This window comes from Lissotriton helveticus, chromosome 5_1 (genome assembly GCF_964261635.1).
Source record: "Lissotriton helveticus chromosome 5_1, aLisHel1.1, whole genome shotgun sequence".
NCBI lineage: Eukaryota > Metazoa > Chordata > Amphibia > Caudata > Salamandridae > Lissotriton > Lissotriton helveticus.
In genome coordinates, this window is record NC_136065.1 from 1,252,532,169 (window position 1) to 1,252,559,678 (window position 27,510).

Here is a 27,510-nt window from a genome sequence, read left to right on the forward strand (position 1 = left end):
CTCCCGCAGAGGTGCCAGCACCGTGTCCAATGCCTGCGAGAGCGCGCAACCAACCGCCGGTGGCAGGGGTTGGGAGCAGCATATCTCTTCTGCCTCCTGAATGGGCGTATTTGACTGCCGAGCAGACTGCATTTATCGAGGGTGAGAGCACAATACACCTTATCACGATATACACAAAGGTAGCCCCCTCGCCGGTGCTCCGCCGGCAAGAATGAGTGCGGTAACTGCCCTTCGCCGCTAGGTGGCGCTGCGCACAATGCGCGAGTAATCACACCAGACCGGTGTTCAGGCGAGGGTTGGTGAGGCCGTGATCTCCCTGCCTCAGTGCGCCACCAAAAAGAACAAGGACCGCGAGCGCAGCCTTATGCTGGACAGTGGCGCCCCACAGAGCCGCGGGCGCGCGAAGGCGCGATCCTCACAGTCCGCGTATGAGCGGCAGAGACGGCGCAAGCAGCGCCTGTCGCACGTCGGGCTGCCGAAGCCTAAATCAAAGAACAAACACTCTCGAAGCGAGCGCTATTGCACAGGCAGTTATCAATTCAAAACGCTATTACAATAACAGTCACGTCAGAAAAGGTAAGAAAGTGTGACTTATCTGACGAGCAGAGAAGAAAGAGGAAGAGGAAGGGACGTCACGGTTGATTATACTACAGTTGACAGCAGGATTGGCTGGTGGTTACTATGGACACTGTGCCCCATGTGCTCATGGGAGTTGTAGTTCAGTTGTTATGTGATGACTCGTTTTTCTTTAAATTGCTATTATAATAAAGAGAAGAAAGGACTGCATAATCCTCGCCTCCGTCCTGACATAGAATTCACTCGTATTAGGTTGTCTATGTCATTGCCGATGTGATATCAGTGGAATAAAGGGTGCAGCTGCTGCTACACTGGTTGCTAAGCTACCGATGATAGGAAGAAAACAAAATGGCTCCCATACTTATGACGTAGTGACGCACGTCGTGCACGTTGACGTACCGAGCAATCCAAGCAGGACATCCCTCGCGCTGGAACTCATCGGGCTCGCACGTAGATGGTGCTGCGTGGTTCTCCATGAACTGCAGGTAGGGACCAGTGAACCACAAGTAGAACCACAATGGCATAAATATGCACAAGCTGGGAGCATCAACAGAAATTCTTCGAATGGGCCGTAAAAGTTCCCACTTCACCGCCACTCCAAGTGCAAAACGAAAGGCAGGCAGAAGTAAAAGGTAACATTACCTTAGAATGCTTGAATGGCCGAATATTTGTGTGAAGTCCACAAAGCTGGAAATATAATGGTTCATAAATGTCTCCAGGGGAATTGGTGGTGCAGCCAGCTGGTCCCCAATCCAGCTTCAGCTTGTCACCAGTGTTAAAAGATGAGCCTGGAAGCATATTGCTGCTTTTCTTTGTTTATTGGTTTACCAACACCACCAACACCACAGCCAGCTAGGAAGCCACAATCTCCAACTGACTTCATGGAATCTTCTTCCCTGGAGACAGGGTTCTAGAGTCCTGCTGTGCGGGTGCACTTAAAGGAGAACAATCGATACAAGATTACATAAATAAATACATATGAGATCATAACAAAATGCTCACTGTTGTTTAACCCTTTAAATGAGGCCGCAATTTCCCGCAGTGCGGGAAAATTTCACGCATGCGCAAATCGGACAGCTCCCGGCCATCCGACGCACACGCCACCCATGACGTCGGACGGCAGGGGGCTGTCCGACGCATCCAAAGGGTTAAAGCGCCCCCTTTTTGATCTTGATATACTGACTTTCAGGACTTGTAAAGCATGTTTTACCTCTTGAGGATTAGCACAAAGGAAAAATTCATCATACATGATTGAATAATTGTACAACAACCTGAATTTTGTCTGAATTCACTGTTCCATCTTCAGAAGTACAAACCTCCTGTCAATGGAAGAACTCTGTGATAACTGTCAGGCATGCTTGTTTTTGTAGTGCTCTGTGAGTGTAAGGCATTATAGTGTAACAGTGTCTCATTTTTCTCTCATTGCAGTTGGGACACGGAGTACAGACGAGAGCTACAGACGTTCCTAGAATTTGGTGACCCTGGAGAAGTGTGGTGAGCTCTGGGAAAAATATATGTAGCAATTTTTTTGATGCTGAGGATTCTGTTGCTTTGGATCATCTGGGGATACTTGGTGCGTGCTGAGGATTCTGTGATGCTGCCAGTTCATAGGATGTGCTGATGTTAGGAATGTGTGCAGAGTATGTGGCGATTCTGAAAAAGCTTAGTATGCAGTAACTAATGCTGGTGAAGGATGATGAGTAACAACATGAGCATACACAATGAAGGCGGTGGTAATACTAAGGCTACTTGTGCTTGCAGAGGATCTGGTGATGTGCTGCAAATGATGCGAGGCTGGCCATAGTAACAATATGATTATGCTCAAAGTGTGTGCTGGGGATGTGGTGATTTGGTTGTGTAATGAGACATGTCAATGCTAAAGTGGTGTGTAGTAGGGTTTGTGATTCTGGTGGTGAATAGCTAGTGATGTTTGAGTCTAGTGAGGATTTAATTTATTTGGAAATCAGTGCCTCACTGATGAGGCCCAATTAGAACGAAAGCAGTCCGGGATGGCTAATGTTTCCATTAAAAGGCCCACACTTCAGCACTGCGTCAAAAACTGAACACTACTACACATTACGAGGGCCTGCTATATATGATTTGATTTGATTGATTTGATTTGAAAGGAGATTTGTAGTGCGCAACTTTGCCCGAAGGCATCAAGGCGCAGATGATGGAAAATAGCCAGGTACATATATAGGGAGTATAGAAGCCTAAGAGTAGGCTTCAGTGAAGAGCAAAGTTTTAAGGGCCTTTCGGAAGAGGACAAGAGATTCTTGGTTCCTGAGTTCCAAGGGGAGCTCGTTCCAAAGTCTAGGAGCGAGGGAGGAAAACGCCTTGCCTCCCCATCTCGCTTTAGCAACTCGAGGGACGGTTAGCAAATTCTGGCTGGCAGAGCGCAAGGCCCTACCAGGGGCGTAGGTTGACATTAGGGACCTGATGCCCTCAGCACCAGCACCATGAAGAGCCCGGTAGGTAATGGTCAGGATTTTAAATGTTATCCTGGCATACACAGGGAGCCAGTGAAGATTTTTCCTGATCAGGGTTCCTGAAGAACGTCTGGGGGCATTGACGACGAACTTCGCTACAGCATTCTGGACGACTTGCAGGCGATGGATTAGTTTGTTGCTCATGCCAAGATATAAGGCATTGCAGTAGTCCAGGCGCGAGGATAGGAGGGCAACAGAAACAAGTTTCCGGGCGTCAGGGGAGAGGTAGTGGGTAAGCTTCCTTAACACCCTTAGGACCCCGCAGCAGGTTGAGACCGTTCTGTTAACTTGCTTGTCAAAGGCAAGTGAGGTGTCAAATATGACTCCCAGATTACGGGCGACGGGAGAAGGCTGGGGGCATGTTCCCAGTGTCTGTGGCCACCAGTCGGCTGACCAAACCTCCTTGTTTCCACCAAAGACAAGGATCTCAGTCTTTTCCCCGTTTAACTTGAGGAAGTTCGAGGCCATCCAACCTGCCACAGCTTCCATGCAGTTTCTAAAATTTAGGGCCGTGGTCTCGATGGATTGTGACAGAGAGACCATGATCTGGGTGTCATCGGCGTACAAGAGCACTTCCAGTCCAAAAGTCCTGACAAGCCTAGCAAGTGGGGCCACATAAACGTTGAAGAGCGTAGGGCTCAAAGAAGAGCCCTGCAGGACACCACACTGCAGAGGCTTGGCGGTGGAAAGGAAGTCACCCAATTTGACCCTTTGCTCCTGATGGTTAAGGAAAGAAGTGAGGAGGCTCAGAGCCAGACCCTCCACCCCCGTCTCCCTGAAACGGGAGGCCAAGATGGTAGGGGACAGGGTGTCAAATGCGGCTGTAAGGTCGAGCAGGATCAGAAGAGTAGTCTGACCTCTGTCGACCTTAGCGCGGATGTTATTGACCACCACTGTGAGGGCTGACTCAGTGCTGTGCGCCTTTTGAAAGCCATGCTGAGAGGGGTCAAGCAGGCAGGTCTTATCAAGAAAGGCGCTAAGCTGGAAATTCAGATGAGCCTCCAGCATCTTGGCTGGAGCAGGAAGAAGGGAAATGGGACGAAAGTTCTTCAGGGTCCCAGGATCCAGGGAGGCCTTTTTCAGGAGGTGCTTAACGATGGCAGTCTTCCAGGATGCGGGAAATAATCAGCTGGAGATAGCCCTATTCATAACTTCCAGCAAGGGGGGAAGTAAGTTATCCCTGCAGTTTTTTAGGATTTTGAGCGGGCAGGGGTCGAGGGGAGATCCTGAATTGATCGAGTCCAGGAGCTTGTCGAGGACCTCAGCCGTAAGAAGAGGAAAACTAGGGTAGGTTTCATTGGGGACTGGGATATTCTCTAGACTGGGAAGAGGAACTTGGGTGAGATTATGAGTCTGGAGTGCTGTGTAAATGTCCAATATTTTAGTGTGGAAAAAGGTGGAAATCTGATCACAGAGTTCTTGCGAGGGAACTATGGGTTCAGGATGTTGGACGAGAGATAAGGTATCTACAACTTTGAAAAGGTCTCCAGGGGAAGTGAAGGAGGAGGTTAGATGGGAAAAGTAAGTTTGCTTTTCTGCTAACACCGCCGCTTTATAACTCTTAAGGAGATTTTTATGCTTGGTCCGTCCGTCAGCGTCAGGCTGGGCTCTCCAGAGCCTTTCTTGCCTCCTACACTCCTGTCTCTGCAATCTAAGGGAATCTGAGTACCAGGGCACTGACGAGCGTTTCCTGGCACAGTAGTGGGACTTAAGCGGGGCGAGAGTGTCCACAGCCCTAGAGATAGTGCTTGCGAGCTCGCGGGCAGTGGTATCAATGTCCTGAGAAGGGGGGACTTGAAGTTGGCGATGAAAGGGCCAAGGGATTCGTTAGACAGGCCCCTGTAGCTCCTCTTCAGGACCCAACAGTTCAAAGCCGTGGGAGGGGCGGAAAGAAAGCCTGACGCGAATTCCAGGGGGACTGCTTTATGATCCGACCAGGAGAGGGGCAAAGGGGAGCCAATCTCTAGCCTGGGGTCGTTCGTAAACACCCCATCTGTGATGTGGCCGGCGGAATGGGTAGGAAATAGCACTTTTTGGGAAAGGCTGGGAGAGGACAATAAGTCCACAAGGGACAGCGTATCAGCCGAGTTGAAATTTTCTAAGTGAAAATTGAAGTCTCCAAGAATAGTCAGGGAGGGCCTATTAATAAACGGTTTGATTACTTCAAGTAGATCGAACGAAGACCTAGAGCCCGGAGGTCTGTAGATAAGGATACCTGCAAAGTTTTCCTTAGGGGAGGTGCTGAGGCAGAAGAAAAGGGCCTGAAAAGATTTCTGGGGAGAAGGAAGGGACTCCATGCGACAGGTTAGGAATTTTTATATATAATGCCTATTCCACCCCCTCTACGACCCTCTCTGTCCTGTCTCACCATGGAATAGCCATCAGGGAGGGCGTTAATCAGGTCGGGCCTGCTGAGTCTGAGCCCCACGTTTCGGTGACAAAGACCCAGGAAGGTTTTCTTTCAGATACAAAGTCTCTGAAAGCAAAGTTGTTTTTGGCCAGGGAACGGGCATTATTTATTTATTTATTTATTTTCGGTATTTATAAAGCGCGACGCTCATCCCAAGGGATAGCACGGCGCTGTGAACCAAGAGAGACTACTGAGGTATTGCTGGGGGGTTATGTTTTAGGGAAGGGTTATGTTTTAGGAAAAAGGTGGGTTTTCAGTTTTTGTCGAAACTGAATATAGTTTGTGGTGTGTCTAAGGTCAGAAGGTAGGTCATTCCATCTTCTGGCTGCCAGGTAGGAAAAGGCGCGGCCATCTGTTCTGACTTTGTAAATACGCTTAGGTTTGGCCAGAGCTGATTGGCTTGATCGTAGATTCCTGTTGGGAACGTAGAAGTCGATCCTCCCTTGGAGAATTGTGGGGCCAGTTTTGTGAAGACCTCTGTGCGTGTGACTTAGTAGTTTAAAGGCAGCTCTCTGGCGCATCGGTAGCCAATGAAGTTTCTTTAGGCATTCCGATGCCGAGTCTCGCTTGCCTTTATTGCAGACCAGTTTGGCCTTCTGGTTTTGCAAGACCTGAAGGCGGGAGAAGAGTTGTTCGTTCATCCCCTCGAATAATGCGTTGCCATAGTCCAGGCGGCTAACCAGTAGGGCTTGGGTGACTGAGCGTCTGCAATCCAGGGGTATCCAAGGGAATATCTTTGAGAGAAGTTTGAGTATGGCAAAACCTTTGCCCCAGAGTGATCGGACGTGGTCCTTCATGGACAGGGCGTCGTCCATGATGATCCCTAAGTTTCTCGCGTGTTGTTTTGGAGTGGGGTCCGGTCCTAGTGTGGGTGGCCACCATGTGGCGTCCCATATGAGTTTGGCTCCCCCGAACAAGAGAATCTCCGATTTGCCGGCGTTTAATTTTAGGCAGTGGTTGTGCATCCAATGGGCCATCTCGGAGAGACAGTCGTGAAGCTTTTTCTTTGTTGTCTCAGGCCCTTCATCCATTGCCACCATCAGCTGTGTATCATCAGCATAAGAGCATATGCCAATGCCCCACTTCCTTCCAATGTCGGCCAGTGATGAAATATAGACATTGAAAAGAGTGGGGCTCAATGAGGCCCCCTGGGGGACCCCACAGCCGATGGTGTTGGGTTTTGAGTGGAACTGACCCATATGCACTGCCTGGGTACGATTGCTCAGGAAGGATCGAATTCAGTTCAGTGCTGTTGATTGCACTCCTTTACTCAGGAGTGTGTTTAGCAGGCAGTCGTGGGAAACCGTATCAAACGCCGCTGACAGGTCAAGCAGTATCAGTGCCACCGATCCCCCTTGATCAGTCGAGCATCTAATACTGTCCGACACTGCCAGCAACGTTGCCTCGGTGCTATTGTTAGCTCTAAAGCCGGTTTGAGATGGATCCAGGAGAGAGTTATCTTCCAGATACTGGGTCAGTTGTATATTGACCGACTTCTCCAAGGCTTTGGAGAGATAGGGAAGCTCGGAGATAGGTCTGTAGTTCTCTGGATTAGAAATGTCGGATCCTGCTTTCTTCAAGAGGGGGGTCACGGAGGCGTGTTTCCAGGCCTCAGGGAAGGTAGCGGTGGTTAGCGACTTGTTGAAGAGTTGGGTGACAAGGGGGCAGAGCGTGGGAGCGATTTTGGAAAACACGAAGTGGGGGCAGGGGTCCGAGGGGGCTCCGGATTTGATTGTGCTCAGTAGCGCTAATACCTCCTCTTCAGAGAGTAGTTGAAAACCGGTTAGACGAGGTGTATTTTCTGAGTCTAATTGGTCGTTGCGTCTTTCTGATGTCATTATGTGCTCGCCAGGGTTGTCCGGCTTGCTAGGGGTATTTACGGGAGTGAAGGTGGAGTATATTCTATTGATTTTATCGGAAAAGAAAGTGCTGATGTGCTCGCAAGCCTCGGTTGAGGGGGTGAGGGTTTGTGAGGTGCTGGATGGTTTGCTAAGCTCCTTCACTATTCTGAACAGTTCTTTTGCTGAGTTGCTGTTCTCATGAATGCGTTGAGTAAAATACGCCTTTTTTGCGTCTTTAATGGCCAAGATGTATTGTTTCCGTTTGGTAATATAGTTTGCTCTCGCTTCACTATCTTTCATCTGTCTCCATAGATGTTCATTTTTTTGGCATTCCTTTTTCAATTTCTTAAGGTGAGGGGTGTACCATTTCTCGTTTGTGGTTTTTTTCCTCGATTCCCGCATAGGGGCTAGTTTGTCTAGCGTTTGCCGGATTCTGGCATCTAATAGAGCGGCGTCTTTGCAGACGGGAGAATCATCCGCAGGTGTGGTGGCTGTCTCAAGAAAATAGTTTTGAAAGTTTGATTCATTAATTAGCCTCCAGGCTCTGCTGGCCATGGGCGGGGTAGTTCTAGACTTCAGAGGTTTGCCGGGAAGTTTAAATGAGAAGGATACCATGGTGTGGTCGGACCAGGAAATGGGTAGGATTTCTTTAATATTGGTTGACTCAATGTTGGTGAATAATAGGTCTAAGGTATGGCCAGCTGAATGTGTGGGGCCCACTATCCACTGCTTCAGTTGTAAAATTCCCATGTCGTATTCCAGTTGGGAAGATCCAGGGGCATCCGCTTTTTCATAATGGATGTTGAAATCGCCGACTACCATATAGTTTTTGTTTTTCAGGCAAAGTGGTAGCAGTTGGTTCAATAGTTTGGCGCTTAAGCTAGCTTGTTGCCCTGGGGGGTTATATATGACCGCTACGGCTATAATGGTAAGACCTTCAAAAAGTACTTTGAAAGGTAGGGTCTGATGTTCGGTGTAGACAGTTGTAGGTTCGGCGAGGCACGTTAGGTGATCCCTAAAGATCACAGCGACTCCACAACCTTTTTTTTTGCCTGGTCTGTCTTGTGTAATAATTTTGTAATTGGGAGGAAGGGCATTTGCTAGGTCTGGAGCACTGGTTTCAAATTGCCAGGTTTCGGTGATAAAAACCAGGTCTGGGGCCTTTGATATTAGTAGATCCCAGATGTCCAGGGCGTGTTTAGGTAGGGATCTAGCGTTAAAATATAGACATTTCAGTGCCAGATGGTTTTGGTTTTTCCCGCTGATTGTGAGGTGGTCTGTTGGGGTTTGACCCATGCTAGACCAACGGCAGGCGAGGCAGGAAATGGGTCCATAGGATGAGCCAGGGCCGGTTTGGGTGCACAGATGAGTTTTTGTATTCGTATTGACTTTGTTAATGGCTAGCAGCTCACTGCGCGAGTAACGGATAGGTATGGGCGGAGTTGGGGTAGGACCGATAGGGGGTGTAGCCCCTAGTCCCGGTCGGTCGCGGACGGGCGCAGACGGGCTTGCCTTAGGCGCGCCCGCTGCGCCCGTCCGCTGCGCGTCCGAAATATACACATGTTTTAATAGAGGAGGGAAGTAGGGATGGGCGTGGCCTCAGAGGGGGCACGGCTTCGCGGGTCGCCGGTAATGGCGTCAGGAAAAGATTTTGTTTCCCTCAAGTCCGCGGCAGCGTTCAGTCAGCTGCGCGGGTAAATTCTGACCAAGCTGTGTCCTGATTCAGCAGCGAAGAGAGTGAGGTGAAGTTAAAATACAGAAATATTAGTGACTTTCAATTTTTTAAAAACCCTCCCGGCTTCCGCCTCAGGAGTGTGAGTGATTCTGGTAGGCACTAGCAGTCAGCGTTTATTTATGGCGCGAGCGGGGGGCGTGGCCTCAGAGGGGGCGTGGCTTCACGGGTCGCCGGTAATGGCATCAGGAAAAGATTTTGTTTCCCTCAAGTCCGCGGCAGCGTTCAGTCAGCTGCGCGGGTAAATTCTGACCAAGCTGTGTCCTGATTCAGCAGCGAAGAGAGTGAGGTGAAGTTAAAATACAGAAATATTAGTGACTTTCAATTTTTTAAAAACCCTCCCGGCTTCCGCCTCAGGAGTGTGAGTGATTCTGGTAGGCGCTAGCAGTCAGCGTTTATTTATGGCGCGAGCGGGGGGCGTGGCCTCAGAGGGGGCGTGGCTTCACGGGTCGCCGGTAATGGCGTCAGGAAAAGACGCCATTAATGAGAAAGCCTACTTCTTTCAGGGGAAGGGGGAGGTCCTTTGCCCCAGATATCCTGGATGGATTTGCAGCATAACCAGGGTTTAGCGGACTAGGTTCGTTCGGACAGCTGCAATTTACGCCATGGCGCAGTTGCTCGGGAAATAGTTTGTGGTGGCACACTTGCCGGGAAGGTCTGAGTGATTTGAGGGTGCTAAGTGAGTGCCTAAGGTTTTCAGGAGGAGGGATAAGAGTCTGAGCAGCGCCCCTGACCCCTGATGCCTCCTTAGCGCTGACGGGCGCAGACGGGCAGGACTCTGGCATGACTCCGGCGTGAGTCCGGCCCGTCCGCAATGCGTGTCTGCTGCGCGGAGAAGACAGTCGTCCCCTTTTATGTCCGACTAGAGCGCGTCTGAGCGCTGGAATACCCCTAATATGGCCGCCAAAACCAAGTTCGCCTCCCCGGGGCCGAGCTCTCAGCGTCAATGCTCAGCTGAGAGCGGCCCGGGCAGCGACTGATAGGGGAAGGTCCTTAGGCAGGTAAGAATAATAGTTACGATCTCGTAGTAATGCTCCACACACAATGCACAATTAAAAAATGCTTTTCAAATCAAGCCGAGTAAGAAGCTTTTTGAATCAAGCTGAGCAAAGAATAAAACAGTGTTAAAAACAGGCAAGAGTGCGTAGAGAACCTCCCGGCTTATCGCCTCAGGAGGGGGAAGGTACAACAAGCTAAAAAAGTGTAAACAATGTAAACAAACAATAGTGATTGAGTACCAATTTGCACCCTCTCCCCCATAAGTACACCGGTCTGTTACACTGCCACACAACCCACTGGCCACAGCTGAGGGGCACTCACATCCATGATCAGTGATGATCGAACAGGAAAACTAAATCTAGGCCCTGTCCTTTTTGCAGGAGTGGGGTGCAATCCCACATGGACTGCAATGAGAACTAGTCTGTGTAGGGACACCACATCAGCCAGCATTGGCCGCATAAACACTTTATACCAAAGGGCTTTACCATGCATGCCCATACCCTGTGGGTATTACAACGCATTGACCCTTGTGATACCATACAGGGCTTTACAATTTATGGTTTTCTACCACAATGCAGTTGTATTTTTTTTACATATATTTTGTGTATGGGGGTAGTCTCCCAGGACATCCTTCCTTTTTTTTCTTCTTTCTAACCCTACCCTTCCTCTACCTCTACGGTCGCCTGAAATCCTACTACCTCCCTTTACCTCTACCCACCCCTGAAACCTAAAAACCCCGTATCTCCTCATAGCACAAACCTCCCCATAACCCTAGTAAAAAAACCTTACGCCTCTTTACATCTTTTTCAGGTTAAGCCTAGAGGCAGCGCGCATGTGCTGCTCTGCGAGGCACTTTGTAATCCTTCTGGGCAGTTTGAAGACGCCCACTGCTTTTAATTGGCTCCTTGGTATGCCTTTGTTAATGCCATACTTTTGTTGAGGGATACAGTATTGTTGCCCCGCCTTGTGGTTGTTCTGTTCCCTCCCTAGCGACCGCCCCTGCACCATGGATCCTTTAGAAATTGCCCATGTGTTGTAAACACACTACTTTTTGTTTTAAGTAGGCTTGTTTCCTTATTTCCTGTTGTTTTACTTTGCTCCTGCCCATCTTCCTGCCGTATTCACTATGCTCCCACCCCCCTTCCCGCCGTGTTCACCATGCTCCCGCCCCCCTCCCGTTGTCTGCATTTCCTTTGCTCCTTCCCCCTCCCGTTGTACATTTGATTGCAATTTTCTGCATTGACGATCATAGCTGGTCGCAAGCGAGTGGTCCACAGGTGCCGCAACCGGCTCAGAGGAGCAGGTAACGGCACCGGCCGAATCTGCTGCTCTCACCCTTTCGCTTGCAGCAGCCTGTGAGCCACCTCGCCCCCCCCACCCCCACCTCTCCACGCCACTGTTTATATTTAACTATGGCGGGCCGTGTGCTGCCCTTCCCATGGCATTATCTCTCACAGCATGCCCCTGTTTATTGTTTACGGTGGCCAGTAGTGCTTTTAATGCGACAGTCCCAGCAGTTTATGGCACTGGCGTGAAAGGCTTGCACGGAGCTTTGATTGTGTGTGAGAGGCCTAGTATAAAGTTCACAGGAGGGGTGGAGGCTCCTGAATAGTATGGTGTCGGGGCCCTAGGCCTACATGCTATGATAAATGATGGACACAGACACCAGTTAGGGGATCGTGATTCTGGCCACGAGCACGTGCGCTCGGCCACTTTTATTGAGGCAGCGTCACCTGACCGGTGACGTCTCTGGTGGGTGGGTGTACAGTGTAGGGCAATACCAAACAATTAGACTGTGTCTTAGCAGGACACTACATTCCTCCCAAAGTTTAGTGAAAAGAAAAACGAATGTCCAACCTGCAAGAAAACAAAACAACAAAAATTTGCAGCTCCAACGGATTCTCTTTAGGCGACCAGCTGGGAGATGTTAAAAGTTCTGGACCACAAAGTCAGTCAGATGAGCTTCACCTCAGCGGTGTATCACAGATCGTCCTGGTCTTGCTGTGTTGGCGTTAATGTACAATGTTCAACACTTGGGGTATCTGGAGCACAATAGGTGTGACCCTTGAAGGGTCTCGCAGGTGTTCAGAGTCCGGTGGACGACAACGCTTGTTGGTTGTTAGAGACGACTGCGGCACGAGAGGTCTTTCTTTGAATTCGCTGATCTTGATGCTTTCACACCTCCTGCCGTCCGAGTACCTTCTGACTTGCCTTTCTTGCCTGACTCCTCTCTCACTGAAGCCTCGAAGACTGGCCTCTCCTGCTTGGACTCTTCTCTCACTAGAGTCCCTGGGAGGACCCTCTTGCTGGACACGATGGGACCGGGTGGACCGTGCGGGGTTTCGGATGAGCCGCGCAAAGGCGTCGCTGAGAAACTGCCAACGGACTCACCGCCAAGTCGCTCATGTTGTCCCGGGGGTGTTGATGTCATCCGCCAGGATGGCCTTGCCGTTAGGACATGGGTTCAGTGCCTTCTTCAGACCGTTTCTCGGTGCCAGGTGTTCACCTGGTGCCTTCGTGCTTCCTGTTGCCTGTCGTGGAGCTGCCACTGCTGCACCACTCCCATACGAACTCCTCTAGCACAGGAATTCCGCCGAGGCCCTTGTCCCCTGGACTGCCACGTGACCGTGTGGGCTGTGTGGGTCGTTGTGGAACTTCGGACAGGGCCACAAACGAGTCTTGTGTAGTCCCCAAGGGTGGATTGTCTAGTGCTCGGGTATGCTCTGCTTCAGCAGGCTCCAGGTTCACGGGGCACACATACGGTTCTTCGGTGGTCAGCCTCATCAAATGCAGGTTGTCTGGATCGCTGGGATCCACATGGATGGTGCGATGCTCCTTTGACATCATCGATGTTCTTGTGTACTGAATGTGGTTCTTTGGCTTCCTTTGTGGAGTGATGTTGTTACTCCGTTCTTCCTCTTCATGCTCTTTCTCGACGCGGTCCAGTCTTCTCTCTTACTTGCTCATTCTAACTAGGCTTCTCCATGTAGCGGGCCCTCTACATGTTTTCCTCCTGGTCTTGTCCATGCAGTGGGACACTGTCTTCACTTGGCTTGGTGACTAGACCTGTCGTCGTATCTTCCTTTTACTTGAACACTTCTTTTGCTTTTAAACAGGAAACCCTTCCTTGGTCATTCCCATCATGACTCTCCTTCCGTGTCGGGTTTCTTTGGCTCTACGGTTCCTTCTTCAGTTGCACTTCTGCAATTCTCTGGCGAATTGGCTTCTTGTCTTCTTCCCTTTCTTTGTGGCGTCGCGCCCTTCTTCTCCATGTTCCGTCTCGCGACTCGGTCTGGTCATCTTGCTCTCTCGACCAGTCTTCTCCTGGCAGCGTGCACTCCACCTGTTACTCTCTGGTCTGGTCATGGCTCTCCGACACTGTGATCTTCTCTTCTGTGACTGGACCGGTCGTCGCGATCTTCTCTGTTGCTTCTTCTTTCTTTTCTTGGCGACCAGACTGGGTGGTCGGCTCTTTGCTTGGGTGCGACCATTTGGCAGGTCGGTTTCGTTGCTTGGGTGCGACCATTTGGCGGGTCGGCTTCTTTGCTTGGGTGCGACCATTTGGCAGGTCGGCTTCTTTGCTTGAGTGCGACCATTTGGCGTGTCGGCTTCTTTGCTTGGGCGACCATCTGGCGGGTCGGCTTCTGTGTGATCGCTATTCACCGTTGCGGTGTTTTTAGCGTTGGCGCGCTTCGTCTGCGCTGGGGAGGGTTGCGTCACCACTCCTTGTACCTTCGCCTGGGCATGCTCTCAGGCTTGCTGATGATGGCGCTCTGGTTGCTGTGAGACGTCGCTGCCTCACTCTGGGACCTTTGTGCGCTGTTCTGTGGCGCTGGCGTGGCGCTGTGCAGCGTCACGCTGGCTGTTTAGTGATCTCGCGTCCCTCTCTCACTGACTGTCCGTGTACGTGGATTTTTGGCACGTTCCAGCGCAGTGCTGCGCTGTCCTGTTGCAGTGGTGCCTTGGCGCCACGTGGCGTGCAACTCTGCGCACTTATGCTTCTCCGAGTACTTGGGTACTTGCTGCGCACTCCCTCGAGTCCCGTTTGGGTGCGGCTTCTTCGCTCTCGGGCGCTGTTGTGTACCATCCGCGGTACTCCTGCGTGCTTACATCGGTTGTCCTTGAACCTTGCTGTTTGCGGTGGACGGTCGTGAATCCCCACTGCTGTGCCTCGTGATGCTGTTCTCTTCCCGGTGGTTGCGGTGAGCACCTGTGGCGACCAGGTGTCACCCCACTTCTCCTCAGCAGTGAGTGTGTGTCGCAGTCTCCGTCCGTGTCGCTGCAGGCTTGCTTTCCTCTATTAATCCTCGCCTTGGCTTGTCTTGGGCTTGTTTTGTTCTTTTGGTGCAGTACCACCCAGTGTCCACTAGATGTTAGTGTCGGATTGGGTCTTCTTTCAGCAGCAGCCTCCTTTTCAGCTTGACTTTCTTTCGTGTTGTTTCTCTTGCTGTTGCAGCTTGTAGGACCAGCTTTCCATGGAGTGTGCAGGAGGGGGGCTGGAGCCACTGCTGACCCCAGACATCAGAGCAGGACGTCGCCTTCAGGTAAGTCATCTTTTTTTTTCTTTTGAAACTGGGGGCAGTAGGGCACAGACAAATTGAGAGCTGGCCGATGGAGGGTGGAGCTTTTCAGTGTCCATGGCGCAAAGGGGGAAAAAAAAAACTCGGTCTCTTGCAGCGTGTCCGGGACACTTCAGGGTTCCTGCTGGGCGCATTGAGGCAGCTTGCATTGCTGCATTGTCAATTTTCCCTCAGTTTCTTTTCTCAGGCGCTGGCTGCTGGCAGGCATTTCGTACTTCTGCTGGGGACCCTGAGGTGAGGGCATTTTGCTTTTCGCCGGCGGCGGCGATTTTCTGCACTTACTTCGCCCTCTGCCCCCAACCTCACATAGTCCTCGCCCGGGCAGGGGGGGGGCTATGGGCCATATTTACTCATGCGGGGTAGGCACCCGCTGGCTCCTTAATAATTCCGCCGCATTTCTTCTTTCTTTTCCCGCTCCCTGGGTGGGCTCCGCTTTACTTCATGGTACCCCCACGCTGCGGGTTCATTTACCCCGCCGCCGCAGCAGCCACGGTCACACGCTGCGCGGCGGGGCAGGAGTTGCTACTAGCAGGCCGCGGGTGGGCTCCGCTGGCCTTGCTTCCATATAGTTTTTTTCGGCTGCATCGCGCCCGGCGGGGCGCCTGAAAATGCGGGTGGGCTCCGCTTGCTATACAGTTAGACGGGGGGGTCGCTTCTGGCTTGCGCGGCCCCCCAGGCATTCTTCAGTGCCCAGGCTCACCTCCACCCTACAGGCCTCTTCTGCCAGGCGGGTGGGCTCCGCGTTGGCTCTTCACTGTGGGGCACAGTCGCGGCCGACGCGGGTGGGCTCCGGTCGGTCCGCTTTCACGGTGTAGGTCCTCTTCACACCAGGCAGTTCGCCGCTGGCACGCGAGGTGCAGGGTAGGTTCCCAGTCACCTCCTCATGGATGTCTAGGCCCGGGGCACGGCACACGCCCCGCAGGCCTCTCGGCGGCGGCGCCACCTCCCCGGGGGGTGCCCTTCGCATGGGCAGTTCCCTCCTTCTTTTCTGTTTTTTTTAGCTGCGGCACGCGTGGCTAGCGTCCGCCCTCGTCGCCAATGTGGTGTCGGGGCCCTAGGCCCACATGCTATGATAAATGAGGGACACAGACACAAGTTAGGGGATCGTGATTCTGGCCACGAGCATGTGCGCTCCGCCACTTTTATTGAGGCAGCATCACCTGACCGGTGACATCTCTGGTGGGTGGGTGTACAGTGTAGGGCAATACCAAACAACTAGACTGTGTATTAGCAGGACACTACAAATAGCATTCTCTTTGCAGGGAGTTATGAAGAACTGCTCGGCTTCCAGCCACTGTGACCCCTCCCCTCCCCCCTTCCCCCCCACACACACACTTGATTGCCCAGGTTGCCAAGGGAGTGTTGCATGTTTTCCGCCGCCTCCTGGTGGGTCACCGCGTGGCCGGACTGCAGTGCAGACCCTTTAGTCAGCCGGGAACATCAGGCGATGTCCCAGAAATGTGCTGTGTATGGGAGGCAGGAGGAGGCGATTTATCATGCCACTGTTTGTTTATGGCGGCCAGTAGTGCTTTTAATGGGACAGTACCAGCACTTTTCTTCATTATATTTTGCGGAGACGCACAGAGCTATCTGTTGGCAGTGTGGATGGTGATAGATAGAAATAAACCACAGGTTGAACCCATGTTGCAGGGCGGACAGTGCTGTGTTTTGCTTTCACAGGATTACGGATCTTCACCAGAGTGCCACTTTTGGAAGGAATAATTAGGGTTGTACGAGGAAAGCGGTGGTCTCCTGTGAGACTGCTGCATCTGTGCTGCTTGGTATTAAAACTTCCGGGCCGTTTTGAGGTATTAGGCACCCTTGGCGAGGAACCAAACTTCCTATTTGCAAATGCCATCCAGCACTGCCTTTTTGCTCTATTGTGAGTAAATGTTTGGGCAAGCTAGGTGCTGTGATGCCAGCATAAGCATGAGGTGATGACCAATGCACGTCGACGACATTCGGAATTCTTGTGCAACCATGCCTAGAGACCTGGGCAATAGATAATGGGGAGTGTTGCTTTGGCTCCACTGCATCTCTCCTGTATGTGCCCGTTTGCTGGTCTCGGGTCCATCGAAGTATATACAATATGACATGTGGAACTGCTCTCATGTGTAAATTGTACTTTGTTTTGAAGTTATTGCGTTAGATAGGTAGAGCTTTCTCATCCTGTCTATGAATGATAACCATGATGGAGTGCTCGTTCTATCCATGATGCTCTGAAGCGGCCTTGAGCTTCTGTTCGGTCCAGTGACTAAAACTGATATGGGCAATGTAGAGTTTTCTATACCTTTATTTTCCCAGGAGCTGGAGATATGGTGTATTTGGCAGAGTTGGCCTTTACAGAGTCAGCAGACCTCTTTTAATCTCGGCTTCAGACCAGGATTAGGTTTGTGGTCTTGGACATATTTATCTTACTTTGCTTTCTCAAAATAGCAGGATCCTAGAAACAAGTACTCATTTTTATAGCGGTCTATTAGAAGGTAGATAGTTTTCAGACTCAAAGTAATAACCATCTGGCTTCAAACCCACAATATAAAACAATAACTTTTTACCTGTTTTAAAAAAAAATATCTTTATTGCATTTTTTATCATTTTCCCGATACAAACAAACTAAGCATTGGCACATATTGCACTTTTTACAAAATCATTGTTGCTATGTTGTTATGTGCACAATTCTAGGTGTTTCCATCTGATAACCATAGCACAATTAGCATCTGTGTCGCAGGAGTTGATTTGCAAATTAGCATGGGTGTCTGCAACCCACGCATACCGTCTCCTCTAAGCGAGGAGCAGGACTCATTTATCATATGTGTCTCCTCACAACAGTGATTAACCAGAGGTGCATGGCCCATACGTAGTTCAACTTTAGGATGACAATAGACAATGATGCATGGGCGATAAGAAGTGAATATCAAAACTGATTGCAAGACCTCTTCATTTGTAACATTTTAACCACAACTAGTGAAAATAAAGTAAAAAGGAACGTGTATTTAGTGTGTTATGCGCCTTCCAGGTGAAGTCGTGCCGAGGACCGTGTGTACATAGCGGATGCATTGCAGACCAGTTTGGCCTCCTGGTTTTGCAAGACCTGAAGGCGGGAGAAGAGTTGTTCGTTCATCCCCTCGAATAATGCGTTGCCATAGTCCAGGCGGCTAACCAGTAGGGCTTGGGTGACTGAGCGTCTGCAATCCAGGGGTATCCAAGGGAATATCTTTGAGAGAAGTTTGAGTATGGCAAAACCTTTGCCCCAGAGTGATCGGACGTGGTCCTTCATGGACAGGGCGTCGTCCATGATGATCCCTAAGTTTCTCGCGTGTTGTTTTGGAGTGGGGTCCGGTCCTAGTGTGGGTGGCCACCATGTGGCGTCCCATATGAGTTTGGCTCCCCCGAACAAGAGAATCTCCGATTTGCCGGCGTTTAATTTTAGGCAGTGGTTGTGCATCCAATGGGCCATCTCGGAGAGACAGTCGTGAAGCTTTTTCTTTGTTGTCTCAGGCCCTTCATCCATTGCCACCATCAGCTGTGTATCATCAGCATAAGAGCATATGCCAATGCCCCACTTCCTTCCAATGTCGGCCAGTGATGAAATATAGACATTGAAAAGAGTGGGGCTCAATGAGGCCCCCTGGGGGACCCCACAGCCGATAGTGTTGGGTTTTGAGTGGATCTGACCCATATGCACTGCCTGGGTACGATTGCTCAGGAAGGATCGAATTCAGTTCAATGCTGTTGATTGCACTCCTTTACTCAGGAGTGTGTTTAGCAGGCAGTCGTGGGAAACCGTATCAAACGCCGCTGACAGGTCAAGCAGTATCAGTGCCACCGATCCCCCTTGATCAGTGGAGCATCTAATACTGTCCGACACTGCCAGCAACGTTGCCTCGGTGCTATTGTTAGCTCTAAAGCCGGTTTGAGATGGATCCAGGAGAGAGTTATCTTCCAGATACTGGGTCAGTTGTATATTGACCGACTTCTCCAAGGCTTTGGAGAGATAGGGAAGCTCGGAGATAGGTCTGTAGTTCTCTGGATTAGAAATGTCGGATCCTGCTTTCTTCAAGAGGGGGGTCACGGAGGCGTGTTTCCAGGCCTCAGGGAAGGTAGCGGTGGTTAGCGACTTGTTGAAGAGTTGGGTGACAAGGGGGCAGAGCGTGGGAGCGATTTTGGAAAACACGAAGTGGGGGCAGGGGTCCGAGGGGGCTCCGGATTTGATTGTGCTCAGTAGCGCTAATACCTCCTCTTCAGAGAGTAGTTGAAAACCGGTTAGACGAGGTGTATTGTCTGAGTCTAATTGGTCGTTGCGTCTTTCTGATGTCATTATGTGCTCGCCAGGGTTGTCCGGCTTGCTAGGGGTATTTACGGGAGTGAAGGTGGAGTATATTCTATTGATTTTATCGGAAAAGAAAGTGCTGATGCGCTCGCAAGCCTCGGTTGAGGGGGTGAGGGTTTGTGAGGTGCTGGATGGTTTGCTAAGCTCCTTCACTATTCTGAACAGTTCTTTTGCTGAGTTGCTGTTCTCATGAATGCGTTGAGTAAAATACGCCTTTTTTGCGTCTTTAATGGCCAAGATGTATTGTTTCCGTTTGGTAATATAGTTTGCTCTCGCTTCACTATCTTTCATCTGTCTCCATAGATGTTCATTTTTTTGGCATTCCTTTTTCAATTTCTTAAGGTGAGGGGTGTACCATTTCTCGTTTGTTGTTTTTTTCCTCGATTCCCGCATAGGGGCTAGTTTGTCTAGCGTTTGCCGGATTCTGGCATCTAATAGAGCGGCGTCTTTGCAGACGGGAGAATCATCCGCAGGTGTGGTGGCTGTCTCAAGAAAATAGTTTTGAAAGTTTGATTCATTAATTAGCCTCCAGGCTCTGCTGGCCATGGGCGGGGTAGTTCTAGACTTCAGAGGTTTGCCGGGAAGTTTAAATGAGAAGGATACCATGGAGTGGTCGGACCAGGAAATGGGTAGGATTTCTTTAATATTGGTTGACTCAATGTTGGTGAATAATAGGTCTAAGGTATGGCCAGCTGAATGTGTGGGGCCCACTATCCACTGCTTCAGTTGTAAAATTCCCATGTCGTATTCCAGTTGGGAAGATCCAGGGGCATCCGCTTTTTCATAATGGATGTTGAAATCGCCGACTACCATATAGTTTTTGTTTTTCAGGCAAAGTGGTAGCAGTTGGTTCAATAGTTTGGCGCTTAAGCTAGCTTGTTACCCTGGGGGGTTATATATGACCGCTACGGCTATAATGGTAAGACCTTCAAAAAGTACTTTGAAAGGTAGGGTCTGATGTTCGGTGTAGACAGTTGTAGGTTCGGCGAGGCACGTTAGGTGATCCCTAAAGATCACAGCGACTCCACAACCTTTTTTTTTGCCTGGTCTGTCTTGTGTAATAATTTTGTAATTGGGAGGAAGGGCATTTGCTAGGTCTGGAGCACTGGTTTCAAATTGCCAGGTTTCGGTGATAAAAACCAGGTCTGGGGCCTTTGATATTAGTAGATCCCAGATGTCCAGGGCGTGTTTAGGTAGGGATCTAGCGTTAAAATATAGACATTTCAGTGCCAGATGGTTTTGGTTTTTCCCGCTGATTGTGAGGTGGTCTGTTGGGGTTTGACCCATGCTAGACCAACGGCAGGCGAGGCAGGAAATGGGTCCATAGGATGAGCCAGGGCCGGTTTGGGTGCACAGATGAGTTTTTGTATTCGTATTGACTTTGTTAATGGCTAGCAGCTCACTGCGCGAGTAACGGATAGGTATGGGCGGAGTTGGGGTAGGACCGATAGGGGGTGTAGCCCCTAGTCCCGGTCGGTCGCGGACGGGCGCAGACGGGCTTGCCTTAGGTGTTTTGCCGGCGTTTAATTTTAGGCAGTGGTTGTGCATCCAATGGGCCATCTCGGAGAGACAGTCGTGAAGCTTTTTCTTTGTTGTCTCAGGCCCTTCATCCATTGCCAATCATCAGCTGTGTATCATCAGCATAAGAGCATATGCCAATGCCCCACTTCCTTCCAATGTCGGCCAGTGATGAAATATAGACATTGAAAAGAGTGGGGCTCAATGAGGCCCCCTGGGGGACCCCACAGCCGATGGTGTTGGGTTTTGAGTGGAACTGACCCATATGCACTGCCTGGGTACGATTGCTCAGGAAGGATCGAATTCAGTTCAGTGCTGTTGATTGCACTCCTTTACTCAGGAGTGTGTTTAGCAGGCAGTCGTGGGAAACCGTATCAAACGCCGCTGACAGGTCAAGCAGTATCAGTGCCACCGATCCCCCTTGATCAGTGGAGCATCTAATACTGTCCGACACTGCCAGCAACGTTGCCTCGGTGCTATTGTTAGCTCTAAAGCCGGTTTGAGATGGATCCAGGAGAGAGTTATCTTCCAGATACTGGGTCAGTTGTATATTGACCGACTTCTCCAAGGCTTTGGAGAGATAGGGAAGCTCGGAGATAGGTCTGTAGTTCTCTGGATTAGAAATGTCGGATCCTGCTTTCTTCAAGAGGGGGGTCACGGAGGCGTGTTTCCAGGCCTCAGGGAAGGTAGCGGTGGTTAGCGACTTGTTGAAGAGTTGGGTGACAAGGGGGCAGAGCGTGGGAGCGATTTTGGAAAACACGAAGTGGGGGCAGGGGTCCGAGGGGGCTCCGGATTTGATTGTGCTCAGTAGCGCTAATACCTCCTCTTCAGAGAGTAGTTGAAAACCGGTTAGACGAGGTGTATTTTCTGAGTCTAATTGGTCGTTGCGTCTTTCTGATGTCATTATGTGCTCGCCAGGGTTGTCCGGCTTGCTAGGGGTATTTACGGGAGTGAAGGTGGAGTATATTCTATTGATTTTATCGGTAAAGAAAGTGCTGATGCGCTCGCAAGCCTCGGTTGAGGGGGTGAGGGTTTGTGAGGTGCTGGATGGTTTGCTAAGCTCCTTCACTATTCTGAACAGTTCTTTTGCTGAGTTGCTGTTCTCATGAATGCGTTGAGTAAAATACGCCTTTTTTGCGTCTTTAATGGCCAAGATGTATTGTTTCCGTTTGGTAATATAGTTTGCTCTCGCTTCACTATCTTTCATCTGTCTCCATAGATGTTCATTTTTTTGGCATTCCTTTTTCAATTTCTTAAGGTGAGGGGTGTACCATTTCTCGTTTGTGGTTTTTTTCCTCGATTCCCGCATAGGGGCTAGTTTGTCTAGCGTTTGCCGGATTCTGGCATCTAATAGAGCGGCGTCTTTGCAGACGGGAGAATCATCCGCAGGTGTGGTGGCTGTCTCAAGAAAATAGTTTTGAAAGTTTGATTCATTAATTAGCCTCCAGGCTCTGCTGGCCATGGGCGGGGTAGTTCTAGACTTCAGAGGTTTGCCGGGAAGTTTAAATGAGAAGGATACCATGGAGTGGTCGGACCAGGAAATGGGTAGGATTTCTTTAATATTGGTTGACTCAATGTTGGTGAATAATAGGTCTAAGGTATGGCCAGCTGAATGTGTGGGGCCCACTATCCACTGCTTCAGTTGTAAAATTCCCATGTCGTATTCCAGTTGGGAAGATCCAGGGGCATCCGCTTTTTCATAATGGATGTTGAAATCGCCGACTACCATATAGTTTTTGTTTTTCAGGCAAAGTGGTAGCAGTTGGTTCAATAGTTTGGCGCTTAAGCTAGCTTGTTGCCCTGGGGGGTTATATATGACCGCTACGGCTATAATGGTAAGACCTTCAAAAAGTACTTTGAAAGGTAGGGTCTGATGTTCGGTGTAGACAGTTGTAGGTTCGGCGAGGCACGTTAGGTGATCCCTAAAGATCACAGCGACTCCACAACCTTTTTTTTTGCCTGGTCTGTCTTGTGTAATAATTTTGTAATTGGGAGGAAGGGCATTTGCTAGGTCTGGAGCACTGGTTTCAAATTGCCAGGTTTCGGTGATAAAAACCAGGTCTGGGGCCTTTGATATTAGTAGATCCCAGATGTCCAGGGCGTGTTTAGGTAGGGATCTAGCGTTAAAATATAGACATTTCAGTGCCAGATGGTTTTGGTTTTTCCCGCTGATTGTGAGGTGGTCTGTTGGGGTTTGACCCATGCTAGACCAACGGCAGGCGAGGCAGGAAATGGGTCCATAGGATGAGCCAGGGCCGGTTTGGGTGCACAGATGAGTTTTTGTATTCGTATTGACTTTGTTAATGGCTAGCAGCTCACTGCGCGAGTAACGGATAGGTATGGGCGGAGTTGGGGTAGGACCGATAGGGGGTGTAGCCCCTAGTCCCGGTCGGTCGCGGACGGGCGCAGACGGGCTTGCCTTAGGCGCGCCCGCTGCGCCCGTCCGCTGCGCGTCCGAAATATACACATGTTTTAATAGAGGAGGGAAGTAGGGATGGGCGTGGCCTCAGAGGGGGCGTGGCTTCGCGGGTCGCCGGTAATGGCGTCAGGAAAAGATTTTGTTTCCCTCAAGTCCGCGGCAGCGTTCAGTCAGCTGCGCGGGTAAATTCTGACCAAGCTGTGTCCTGATTCAGCAGCGAAGAGAGTGAGGTGAAGTTAAAATACAGAAATATTAGTGACTTTCAATTTTTTAAAAACCCTCCCGGCTTCCGCCTCAGGAGTGTGAGTGATTCTGGTAGGCACTAGCAGTCAGCGTTTATTTATGGCGCGAGCGGGGGGCGTGGCCTCAGAGGGGGCGTGGCTTCGCGGGTCGCCGGTAATGGCATCAGGAAAAGATTTTGTTTCCCTCAAGTCCGCGGCAGCGTTCAGTCAGCTGCGCGGGTAAATTCTGACCAAGCTGTGTCCTGATTCAGCAGCGAAGAGAGTGAGGTGAAGTTAAAATACAGAAATATTAGTGACTTTCAATTTTTTAAAAACCCTCCCGGCTTCCGCCTCAGGAGTGTGAGTGATTCTGGTAGGCGCTAGCAGTCAGCGTTTATTTATGGCGCGAGCGGGGGGCGTGGCCTCAGAGGGGGCGTGGCTTCGCGGGTCGCCGGTAATGGCGTCAGGAAAAGACGCCATTAATGAGAAAGCCTACTTCTTTCAGGGGAAGGGGGAGGTCCTTTGCCCCAGATATCCTGGATGGATTTGCAGCATAACCAGGGTTTAGCGGACTAGGTTCGTTCGGACAGCTGCAATTTACGCCATGGCGCAGTTGCTCGGGAAATAGTTTGTGGTGGCACACTTGCCGGGAAGGTCTGAGTGATTTGAGGGTGCTAAGTGAGTGCCTAAGGTTTTCAGGAGGAGGGATAAGAGTCTGAGCAGCGCCCCTGACCCCTGATGCCTCCTTAGCGCTGACGGGCGCAGACGGGCAGGACTCTGGCATGACTCCGGCGTGAGTCCGGCCCGTCCGCAATGCGTGTCTGCTGCGCGGAGAAGACAGTCGTCCCCTTTTATGTCCGACTAGAGCGCGTCTGAGCGCTGGAATACCCCTAATATGGCCGCCAAAACCAAGTTCGCCTCCCCGGGGCCGAGCTCTCAGCGTCAATGCTCAGCTGAGAGCGGCCCGGGCAGCGACTGATAGGGGAAGGTCCTTAGGCAGGTAAGAATAATAGTTACGATCTCGTAGTAATGCTCCACACACAATGCACAATTAAAAAATGCTTTTCAAATCAAGCCGAGTAAGAAGCTTTTTGAATCAAGCTGAGCAAAGAATAAAACAGTGTTAAAAACAGGCAAGAGTGCGTAGAGAACCTCCCGGCTTATCGCCTCAGGAGGGGGAAGGTACAACAAGCTAAAAAAGTGTAAACAATGTAAACAAACAATAGTGATTGAGTACCAATTTGCACCCTCTCCCCCATAAGTACACCGGTCTGTTACACTGCCACACAACCCACTGGCCACAGCTGAGGGGCACTCACATCCATGATCAGTGATGATCGAACAGGAAAACTAAATCTAGGCCCTGTCCTTTTTGCAGGAGTGGGGTGCAATCCCACATGGACTGCGCTGAGAACTAGTCTGTGTAGGGACACCACATCAGCCAGCATTGGCCGCATAAACACTTTATACCAAAGGGCTTTACCATGCATGCCCATACCCTGTGGGTATTACAACGCATTGACCCTTGTGATACCATACAGGGCTTTACAATTTATGGTTTTCTACCACAATGCAGTTGTATTTTTTTTACATATATTTTGTGTATGGGGGTAGTCTCCCAGGACATCCTTCCTTTTTTTTCTTCTTTCTAACCCTACCCTTCCTCTACCTCTACGGTCGCCTGAAATCCTACTACCTCCCTTTACCTCTACCCACCCCTGAAACCTAAAAACCCCGTATCTCCTCATAGCACAAACCTCCCCATAACCCTAGTAAAAAAACCTTACGCCTCTTTACATCTTTTTCAGGTTAAGCCTAGAGGCAGCGCGCATGTGCTGCTCTGCGAGGCACTTTGTAATCCTTCTGGGCAGTTTGAAGACGCCCACTGCTTTTAATTGGCTCCTTGGTATGCCTTTGTTAATGCCATACTTTTGTTGAGGGATACAGTATTGTTGCCCCGCCTTGTGGTTGTTCTGTTCCCTCCCTAGCGACCGCCCCTGCACCATGGATCCTTTAGAAATTGCCCATGTGTTGTAAACACACTACTTTTTGTTTTAAGTAGGCTTGTTTCCTTATTTCCTGTTGTTTTACTTTGCTCCTGCCCATCTTCCTGCCGTATTCACTATGCTCCCACCCCCCTTCCCGCCGTGTTCACCATGCTCCCGCCCCCCTCCCGTTGTCTGCATTTCCTTTGCTCCTTCCCCCTCCCGTTGTACATTTGGTTGCAATTTTCTGCATTGACGATCATAGCTGGTCGCAAGCGAGTGGTCCACAGGTGCCGCAACCGGCTCAGAGGAGCAGGTAACGGCACCGGCCGAATCTGCTGCTCTCACCCTTTCGCTTGCAGCAGCCTGTGAGCCACCTCCCCCCCCCCCCACCCCCACCTCTCCACGCCACTGTTTATATTTAACTATGGCGGGCCGTGTGCTGCCCTTCCCATGGCATCATCTCTCACAGCATGCCCCTGTTTATTGTTTATGTGTGTGAGAGGCCTAGTATAAAGTTCACAGGAGGGGTGGAGGCTCCTGAATAGTATGGTGTCGGGGCCCTAGGCCTACATGCTATGATAAATGATGGACACAGACACCAGTTAGGGGATCGTGATTCTGGCCACGAGCACGTGCGCTCGGCCACTTTTATTGAGGCAGCGTCACCTGACCGGTGACGTCTCTGGTGGGTGGGTGTACAGTGTAGGGCAATACCAAACAATTAGACTGTGTCTTAGCAGGACACTACATTCCTCCCAAAGTTTAGTGAAAAGAAAAACGAATGTCCAACCTGCAAGAAAACAAAACAACAAAAATTTGCAGCTCCAACGGATTCTCTTTAGGCGACTAGCTGGGAGATGTTAAAAGTTCTGGACCACAAAGTCAGTCAGATGAGCTTCACCTCAGCGGTGTATCACAGATCGTCCTGGTCTTGCTGCGTTGGCGTTAATGTACAATGTTCAACACTTGGGGTATCTGGAGCAGAATAGGTGTGACCCTTGAAGGGTCTCGCAGGTGTTCAGAGTCCGGTGGACGACAACTCTTGTTGGTTGTTAGAGACGACTGCGGCACGAGAGGTCTTTCTTTGAATTCGCTGATCTTGATGCTTTCACACCTCCTGCCGTCCGAGTACCTTCTGACTTGCCTTTCTTGCCTGACTCCTCTCTCACTGAAGCCTCGAAGACTGGCCTCTCCTGCTTGGACTCTTCTTTCACTAGAGTCCCTGGGAGGACCCTCTTGCTGGACACGATGGGACCGGGTGGACCGTGCGGGGTTTCGCATGAGCCGCGCAAAGGCGTCGCTGAGAAACTGCCAACGGACTCACCGCCAAGTCGCTCATGTTGTCCCGGGGGTGTTGATGTCATCCGCCAGGATGGCCTTGCCGTTAGGACATGGGTTCAGTGCCTTCTTCAGACCGTTTCTCGGTGCCAGGTGTTCACCTGGGGCCTTCGTGCTTCCTGTTGCCTGTCGTGGAGCTGCCACTGCTGCACCACTCCCATACGAACTCCTCTAGCACAGGAATTCCGCCGAGGCACTTGTCCCCTGGACTGCCACGTGACCGTGTGGGCTGTGTGGGTCGTTGTGGAACTTCGGACAGGGCCACAAACGAGTCTTGTGTAGTCCCCAAGGGTGGATTGTCTAGTGCTCGGGTATGCTCTGCTTCAGCAGGCTCCAGGTTCACGGGGCACACATACGGTTCTTCGGTGGTCAGCCTCATCAAATGCAGGTTGTCTGGATTGCTGGGATCCACATGGATGGTGCGATGCTCCTTTGACATCATCGATGTTCTTGTGTACTGAATGTGGTTCTTTGGCTTCCTTTGTGGAGTGATGTTGTTACTCCGTTCTTCCTCTTCATGCTCTTTCTCGACGCGGTCCAGTCTTCTCTCTTACTTGCTCATTCTAACTAGGCTTCTCCATGTAGCGGGCCCTCTACATGTTTTCCTCCTGGTCTTGTCCATGCAGTGGGACACTGTCTTCACTTGGCTTGGTGACTAGACCTGTCGTCGTATCTTCCTTTTACTTGAACACTTCTTTTGCTTTTAAACAGGAAACCCTTCCTTGGTCATTCCCATCATGACTCTCCTTCCTTGTCGGGTTTCTTTGGCTCTACGGTTCCTTCTTCAGTTGCACTTCTGCAATTCTCTGGCGAATTGGCTTCTTGTCTTCTTCCCTTTCTTTGTGGCGTCGCGCCCTTCTTCTCCATGTTCCGTCTCGCGACTCGGTCTGGTCATCTTGCTCTCTCGACCAGTCTTCTCCTGGCAGCGTGCACTCCACCTGTTACTCTCTGGTCTGGTCATGGCTCTCCGACACTGTGATCTTCTCTTCTGTGACTGGACCGGTCGTCGCGATCTTCTCTGTTGCTTCTTCTTTCTTTTCTTGGCGACCAGACTGGGTGGTCGGCTCTT

General features: G+C 50.6%; 1 protein-coding gene across 1 annotated transcript in view; it reads left to right on the plus strand.

The window, feature by feature from the left end:
- The window catches only part of EEF1AKMT2 (EEF1A lysine methyltransferase 2), a 198,763-nt gene that overhangs the window by 82,207 nt on the left and 89,046 nt on the right, over positions 1-27,510 (plus strand). Inside the window, exon 2 of the mRNA XM_078644028.1 lies at positions 2,005-2,070. Within this exon, the coding sequence (XP_078500154.1) occupies positions 2,005-2,070 (66 nt within the window). The remainder of the gene's footprint in view (positions 1-2,004; positions 2,071-27,510) is intronic.